This window comes from Panthera onca, chromosome A3, assembly GCF_046562875.1.
Source record: "Panthera onca isolate mPanOnc1 chromosome A3, mPanOnc1 haplotype 2, whole genome shotgun sequence".
NCBI lineage: Eukaryota > Metazoa > Chordata > Mammalia > Carnivora > Felidae > Panthera > Panthera onca.
Genome location: NC_138341.1, coordinates 90591538 through 90600085, shown reverse-complemented (window position 1 = coordinate 90600085; position 8548 = coordinate 90591538). Strand labels below are relative to the sequence as shown.

At 44.9% G+C, this 8548-nt stretch overlaps 1 protein-coding gene across 1 annotated transcript; it reads right to left on the bottom strand.

Annotated features, from left to right (window-relative positions):
* Positions 1-2285: 2285 nt before the first annotated feature.
* On the bottom strand, positions 2286-8305 carry VSX1 (visual system homeobox 1). The gene is made up of 5 exons (XM_060610606.3): positions 7677-8305; positions 5792-5870; positions 5227-5350; positions 4003-4183; positions 2286-2572 (listed from the first exon to the last, which is right to left on the bottom strand). Exons 1-5 carry the CDS (start codon positions 8098-8100, stop codon positions 2286-2288), a joined length of 1095 nt encoding a protein of 364 aa, XP_060466589.3. The 5' UTR covers positions 8101-8305.
* Between the last annotated feature and the right edge of the window lie 243 nt (positions 8306-8548).

Sequence of the window (8548 nt, the reverse complement as noted above, 5' to 3'; positions counted from 1 at the left end):
CAATATTAAATTCTCTTTGGATTCCTGGGCTAGACCTTCTGTCGTCCAAGATTGTTTCCAGCATACTATTAAATTCCAGACACTGACACTTTATTTAGGAATTTCACATTCCCATTAGTGGTGCTGACTAGAGAGTTTTGAGGAGAGCTACACTATCTTCGTTGGGTTTTGGAATCCAGGTTATGTTAGGGTTAGAAACCCTTTCACCTCTTTCTATGCTCAGCAGCAACTTATATACCATGAAAATGATCTCTTCCTTCAAAAATGTCAAGAATTCACACGTAACCCCATCTAGATCTAGAGCCACTTTATAGTACAATTGACTTTCTTGGTTAGTGATTTTTCAAATCCCATGCTTATTCTAGAGTTAATGTTAGTAATACGTATTTTTCCAGAAAATGTGCCCATTTGTGGGGGAGTTTTAAAACATATCAGTATACTTGCCAGTCGTGAATAGTATTTTCTTATGTATTTAAAATTGTCTACATTACTCATTCTGGTTCCTTTCTCTTTTGCCTCTTCCTGTTTGTTCTTTCTTTATAATATTTTATAGAAATTTGTCCACTATTTGTATATTTTTATGTAAAACTAATTGTTTCTTTATTTCATTCTGCTTTACATATTTGTTTACTTCTACTTATATCTTTCTTTCCATTTATTTAGAGTTAGTTTTTAATCACCAATATTTAATTAATGTGAAATATGAAACAATATGCCCGATTGTTACCATTTTTAGAGGTTGCGCAATATTTTATTCTATGAGTGTGATGTGTATTAGTTAAACAGGTTACTAGCTCAAATTCAACCCTGGATAAACTAAGGATGAGAGATGGAAGCAAGAATCTTATGACCAGCTGGAAGGCAGAAGATGGTCCAGAGCAAGTATGGCCACTTGGCTTAGAGCCTGGCATGCTGCCTCTAGACAGGAAAGATAGAACATAACTTCTAGAGTTCTTCACCAACACCTGCTCTTTCGCTGTGCAGTGTCAGGATTCAGCAATAATTTCTATGAGCCAGAATGAATAAAAGAAGGTAGTGCTCATGGTTTTCTGCTTCTGCAGTAAGGATAGGTGATATTTAATTCTCACAGAGTATGGAATTAACAAGGATGAGAAAAATAGGCCTATTTTAGGAAGGGATCCTTTGTGTTCTCATGGAGAGATGAGAGAAGCAGGCCCAGCCTGACTGCACTGATTTCCAGAGGAAACCTCTCAAGCTCCCCACTTTCCTTCCCCATTCTGCCTTCTTCATGAAGCTTCACATTTCCCCCTCAAACCTAAGTCTCTCTGAACTTGAACTCTAAAAGGTGAATTAGACCCAGCCACCACCCTATGGGAGTTTACAAAGCTACACATGACACGTGCTGCAGCCTGAAAAATGAAATCCTTCAATCCTTCAATCCTGAGATTGAAAAGGGCCGATAGGAATGGGGGGTGGGGGGAGAGCTTCATTAGGGGATCAGTGATCTTGGAGATGTACATATGTGTAACAGAAATAGTGCCTTGAGAAGCAAACACACCACACAATGTTTATTCTTAAATAATAAATAAATTGCAAAGGAAATACAGGAAACAAAACATTCATGAAATCCAAGTTGCTAAAGTGCTTTCAAACATAAATTTTAAAAGACCAAGAAGCTTTGTCTGACCTTAAAACACTGTTTATAGATATTAAACACAGTCCCATGCTATTTCAGAAGGGAAGGGAAAGTATGGGTTGTTTTCTTGTTTATGAGTTCTGATATGCACAGCCTATCAAATGACACTCAGGATAATACAAAGTATTGCTTAATGAGAAAATTGAAATGTCCAAAGCCAAGTTCAAGGTAAAGATACTATAATTCATTCATATGTCTGTATGGGGTCTTTGCTATTTATAAAGACATCTGATTCTCTGGAGATTAAATAAATTTATATTTTCAAATTCAGACGGAGGACATCAGACCACCTATTAATTTACACAGTATATTGAACCAAATCTCAAATGAGGCCCAGCAGTGAATACACTTTTTGAACTTTAAATCCTCCCTTCTCAAGTTCTACAAAAAAGAAGTAAAATTTTACATAAAATTAACTGCCTTTAAGGAATGGTTTCCATTCTAGGGTGAAATGGGCTTTCCCTAAGGTATCCATTTGTCTTCTTAAAGCAAGTGGCATTACATTTTATCCTGACACTGGAAGAAGAAAATCCAGCTGAGAGTCCTTGTCTTAGACAACTGTTATCTTGTGGAAAATGCCATAAGGGATGAACTTGCCAGCCTTTGAGGGTAGGGCCTGTGGGCCTCATCAGGCTCCCACCTTCCCTGGCTGGAGCCCCTCCAGCCCTGAGGAGTCTGAGCATCCTCTAGCATTGGTGTCCTGGTGTACTTTCTTGGTCTCCTGCCGGGCAGAGCTGGAGAGATCAATGGCCATATCTTCCAAGCCATTCTCAGGGCTGGCTTCATCTGAGCTTCTCTGGGATCCTGTCTGCCTTGGGCTAGAACCTTCCTGGAGTTGGTCTGAGTCCCAGAGTCCTGTCAGCTTTTCTTCACTTCCTGGTTTCCTTATCATCCCTGTGGATTTTTTATGCATCCCTTGCAAAAAAGAAGAGAAAAAATAAAAATAGGTATCTCCAAATTCAGCAATTTTGTAAATTCTTCCTTGTCTAGCTTCTCTAAATCCCATTAGAAATGTCCTCATCATAAGGGCACCTGGGTGGCTCAGTTGGTTAAGCATCCAACTTCTGCTCAGGTCATGATCTCACAGTTTGTGGGTTGGAGCCCTATGTGGGGGTCTGTGCTGACAGCTCAGAGCCTGGAGCTTGCTTCGGATTCTGTGTGTCCCCCTCTCTCTGCCCCTCCCATGCTGATGCTCTGTCTCTCTCTGTCTCCCAATAATAATTAAACGTTTAAAAAAATGCCTTCATCAGCATCTGTCTCCAGGGCCTCTAGGGGAACCAGCTAGGTATCTACCCCCATTAAGGGTTAAATCTAATATCTGTCTGTGGGGTGCACCCAACAAAGGTGCCTTATTTGGATATCACAGTAATTGTTCAAATTTAATTGTTGCCAATATTTTAAAATCAGGAGATTTTACATCAAAAGCCAGATTTCCAGCTTCTCTGGAAGTAAGAGTGTCTGGCAGCACTGAGCCCACTTTCTTACAAGGCCACAGATATGCAGATGCCAGTGAGCATCACTGCCCCACATCTGACCTGCTTGTGGAAGTTCAGAAGGGTGAACTTGGTTCCCTGCCCCAAATTCTGTCTCTTCAGTCTTTGAGGGCAAAGTCAGGACCATATTTACTATTGGTATCTCTAGTCTCAGCATAGTGTCTGGGGGTAGGGGCTAAAAAAAAAAAAATGTTTGCTAAACAAAAAACCTCCTCCCCCTACCAGCCTAGAATTCCTCATACATATACCTAACTCTAATCTCCCACCCTGCCCTAGGTGCTATCTTGTGACTCATTCCTCTAAGGTGTGATCTCTGCCCATTGGTCTCTGGTAACAACAGAAAACACCAGAATGCCTAGCCTCAAAACTTGGACCTTACCAGTGTAGGCTGTTCTAGCACCAAAAGTCTAAGAGACAGAAAAGCAGGTTGTTAGTGGCAGACTGCCAGGACCCAGACCCAGACCTTCTGGCTCTGATTTGTAGGGCGTTAATCACCTACAGGTTTCACTGCTTAGCACTGCCCTCATTACTATTACCACGAGCTCTAAGTTGTATGATTTCCAAAAATTCTAACATTTTGGAATGTATTTCACATATTACATCATTCCACTCTTAAAACCAAGGCTTAATGTGACCTTTCCACACACTGTGTACACAGTTCCCATGCAAAATAAATCAATTGACCACAGTTCAAGCCTTTGAATTAATTAAAAATTGGATGTGATATTCTGGGCCCAAATCTGAGTAAATTTACATTGATTGGCTTTGCAAATGGCTGCCTTTTGTGGGAACCCCACTCTCTCCCCCAGTATCTCTGGGCCTCTTGCTAGCTGCAGGGCCCTTCTTCCTTACCCAGAAGCCATGGTGCACAGGAACCAACCAGGCCACCCTCGGTGGAGTTGAGGACAGAGTCTGGCAGCGGGATGCAATGTCTCACCATGGCCCCATAGAGACCATACTCCGCCATCACGCTGCTACCACCCCAGCGCTTCTCCCGCTTCCGCCACTTGGCCCTCCGGTTTTGAAACCAGACCTAATATGAGGCAGGACAGGAAGCAGAAGAGCATACAGGAGGAGACACAGTAAAGAGGATGCTTCTAGGTGCCCCTGAGCAGGGAGTTCTAAAAGGGCCAACTATCCACTCAAGTCCCAGACCTTTGAGGAGCTGTACCTACTGCTCACTCAGAACTCAAAAGGACTCATCATTGTGGGGCTAATGTGCAGTTTCCACTGAGGCTTTCCAGAAAATGAGAAACGACAAAAATAAAATCAAAGTGTTCTTTCACAGATTGTGTAAAGAAGTAGACTATTATGTTTCCTGATTTTTTTCATTGATTAGAAAGAGTTCACGCTGGCAATGGTCCTTTCTAACCCCCAGGTTTTGGGTTGTTGGTGATAATTCTCCTGGAAAATATTATCTTAATAAAGGAATAATATGGAATATTGTTTAGCTGTTAAAAAAAAAAGAGTGAGTTAGTGGCAAATCTTCTTTCCTAGAGAAATGTTCAAGGTGCATTGTCAAACAAAAGACTAAGAAGTATAACTCAATACCTTACACACAAAATCCTGTGTGTGTAAGTATAGCTATAGATGATAGAGATAGAGATAGAGATAGAGATAGATAGAGAGATAGAGATATATAAACATATTCACAGCCAGATATAAACACAGAGATGGTGTGAAGGAAGATTACAGCAGGATATTTACATTGTTTTCTCTCAAGGAGTGATAGTCAAAGATTAGACAGACAGACAGATAGATAGATAGATAATAGATAGAGTTATAGATATATATAGCTATATATGTAGTTTTTAGTTGCAGCACACATTATTGTGTAATTTTAAAGAATTAATACATAAAAGGAAAAAAAGACATGCAGATTACAGGAAATATCTTCTTGGAATAAAAATACAGAAAGTCTCTAGCATTGTGGTACCTGCAGCCAGTGAGCCTTAGTTTGTGTGTCAATGGGAATGTGTTAGGCTGTCTAGAGGTGGCTGTGGGTTGACCCACTGTGTGTGAGAAAAACATGTTCTCTGTGATGTCTCTGGGAAAGAGAAAAGGGACCCTAGACACCTGTATTCTGTCTTCAGGGAGCTCAGTTTTCACAGCCAGCATTTCCCGGGCATACACATCAGGGTAGTGGGCCTCGCTGAATGCCTTCTCCAGCTCTTCCAGTTGGTGGGCGGTGAAAACAGTCCTGTAGGGAAGCCCAAAGCACATATGTGGGCACATGTCTGCAGGAGGCTACCAGGCTTCCCAGACTTAGAAGACCCCATGCCTGCCTTTCCACACCCTAAAAGCCCTCCTCATGATAACTGGACATATCACCTCTGAATGATTAGCCTCTGGAAAGTCCAGAAGTTTCGTTCAAAAACAACAACAAAGTTCTTTGACATTTTTTTCTCCTCAATGAATTCTATCAACTCATTCTAAGAATATCTATTTTAAAGGTCCACAAATTTGTCTTTAAAATGCCACAAAGATTGTCCTGTAGCCTCCTATGAATAGCAGAATTATGTTCCCAAATGCCTACTATGTGCCAACCAGGAGGTCACTGGGCCTGCCATAATGCAGCATCATATATTCTCAGATACTGTGTCCTGAGGAAGTAGCCAGGGAGGACAGCCTGGCTGTATACCTGTGTCGCCGTTTCTTTCTCTTGCCAAGGGTGGGGGACACCTTCAGGTCACTCCTATCTTCAGATGGGCTGTCCTCATCTGTTAGCACCGGAGAAAAGAGAGGACTTTAAAGGTGAGCATATTATCTTTTATAAGAAAGAAAGAAAGAAAGAAAGAAAGAAAGAAAGAAAGAAGAAAAGAAAAAAGAAAAAGAAAGAAAGAAAGAAAGAAAGAAAGAAAGAAAGAGGGAGGGAGGGAGGGAAGGAGGAGGGAGGAAGGAAGGAAGGAAGGAAGGAAGGAAGGAAGGAAGGAAAGAAAACTTTTTAAAGGTGAGCACATTTTTCACTTTCTTCTCTGGATTTTAATATGAGGATTGAAGTTATTATTCTGCTGGGGAATGTGAGTATTTAACAATATTTGCTAGCATTTTTAGCACTCACTATATTCCAGTCACTGTGCTTAGCATTGTCCATGCATTATCTTCATAAAAGTTATTCTTCATAAAAGAACTCCAAGATAGCTACTAGTATTATTCTATTTTTACAGATGAGGAAACTGAAGTGCAGAGAGATTAAGTAACTTGCCCAAGATCACACAGGTAGTACATGATGAAGTTGGGAGTCAAACCCCAGACTGCGTGAAGCTACTTGGCCATTAATGACACTCTCTATTCCCACTTAGCTCCCAAATTCATCCACTTCTTTCTGTCTCCAACTCCTCATCTTAACCAATAAACCAACATTTAAGTGGGGCGGCTAAGGTTTGACATCAAAACCCTTGTCAGACGTGCACTCCCTGCCCTCCTGTACCAATTCCAAATCTCTGGAAGCAGATCCAGGAAACTCACTCTTGACAAGATCTAGTGGTATTTTGCCTTTCATTTTCTCACAGAAAGAATTCATCCTATGAAGGTGGTTTTTACATTTTTAATGAAACCACTAATAGAAGGCGTCATTTTATCTTACACAGAGACTCGTGAAGTGTTGTTTTTTTTTTTTTTTTCAAACTGAGTGAAAACTTGCTTGTCTGCTAAATTGGCATGCTTACTTTTATTATATTATTACTTTTAGTTTCAGTGGAGAGACTCAGCGTACTTTTTTGCCTTATCTGCCTACTAGACGCTTAGCTCTAGGTTTTACTACATAGTTTCTCTCAGTCTGCGTTTTCTTGTATAATTCTCCATTTTATTTCCCCCACACCCCAAACCTCTCAATTTCTTGGCCTTTGCTCTTTATAGACATTCATTGCCTTCTCTTTCCCCGTAATGCACCTCAACTTCTTTGAGGAAATAGCTGGGCTTGGAACAAAATGTTGAGCATAGCTGCAATGAAATTGGCAAGGTTGCTTCCTTTCTCACGTGTGCGGGAGGACGGAAGGCAACGCAAGGAAAAAAGCGCGGTACCTAGGCTCTTATTTCAGCACCCCGGGAGGCGGACAGTTTCAGGCCTCCAGGCCCTGCGCTCTTCACTCTTTGAATCCAGCAAACCTTTGAGCCCCCGCGGGGTAGTGGGTTCTGTGCTGGTGATGAACAAGCACGCCCTGGCCTCCCCGACCTATGCCGTTCGCAGAGACCGAGGCTCAGGCGGGGGGCTAGGGAAAAACCCTCAGAGACCGCTGCTTAGTCGCCAAGACCCCCGGGGTAGGTCCGGAACAGAGTGGTGGCAGTATCTGCTGTGCTGCGGGACCAGGTCCCGGACAAGAGGCAGGGACTTAGGGAAAGACAAGGGGCAGGGAGCGAGGCTGCTAGAATACGCCTCCCCCGACGGGGCCGCGCTCAGGGGTCCCGAGTTCCCTTAGATCCGGGATGCTGGGAGTAGGGGCTCAATGAGACGATGGTGAGTTACCCCTGTACGGCCCCAAGCCTGAGGAAACAGGGGCAAGACCCCGATGCGTTGGCCTGATTACCGGACGTCGAGACGCTCTCGCTGCTCTTCTGGCTGCCGAGAGGGGGCGGCGGGCGACCAGGGGCTTGCGGGGCAGCGGGTTCAGGCGCCCCGGGTGGCAGGAACGGCACGTCGGCCATGAGCAGGCAAGGCGCCCGAGGGGCCGCGGGGGGCTGTGCGCCGAAGCCGCATAGAAGGCCGAGCCCCAATGGGAGGGCCCCGCGCGCCATGCAGGAGCCCGCGAGACCCGAACCCGTACAGGGTGCGGCCACGGAGGACTCGCAGCCAGATCCTGGCCCGGGGCCGGCAGGCGCGGGCACCTCAGCTTCCAGGCCCAGAAGATCCGTGATGGCGAACCCGCGGGGGCGCAAGCCGCTGGGGGAGCTGCCTGGCACCAGCACCCTGCTCCTGGAGCGCCCGTCGCAAAGTGCGTCCCGGCATGTCATGGCTTCTCAGTCGATGAGGCTTGACTTTCTCTAGGTCACGTTTGCGGAGAGGGCACAGCTCGGAGGATGCTTTATACTCCCTGACAGCCTGTCGGGCGCGGAAGGCCAGGAGGGCTCCAATCAGTGGGGCGCGGACGCGTCATCGCCCAGGACCCTGCGAGATGGGGACGCCACCAGTTTCCCTCCCCTCGGTCGCCGCCCTCCCAGCTGCAGTCCCCTCAATTACCTCCTTCTCTCTCCTCTCCAGCTGTCCCCCTGCCCAGTCCCCACCCGACAGCCCCCTCCCCCGTTCTCCGTGAAAGGAAAGTAGGGAGGGCACGACCCTGCTATCTGCTGGTTCCTCTAAAAAGCTGCAGTTTCCAGGCCCCGGAGTGGTCTTCCTTTCCTTCCAGATTCTCTAAGTGGAGGTCCCCCTCACAGCTACCTCGAAGGCTCCCTCCCAAGACAC

Bases quoted from the DNA above. Each gene is read 5' to 3' on its own strand.
- VSX1 (XM_060610606.3), bottom strand. From the start codon at position 8,100: ATGACATGCCGGGACGCACTTTGCGACGGGCGCTCCAGGAGCAGGGTG. The intron at 5,871-7,676 runs GTAATCAGGCCA...CGGTGCTAACAG, and splicing joins CGAGAGCGTCTCGACGTCCG to ATGAGGACAGCCCATCTGAA. The intron at 5,351-5,791 runs GTATACAGCCAG...GCTTCCCTACAG, and splicing joins AGAAAGAAACGGCGACACAG to GACTGTTTTCACCGCCCACC.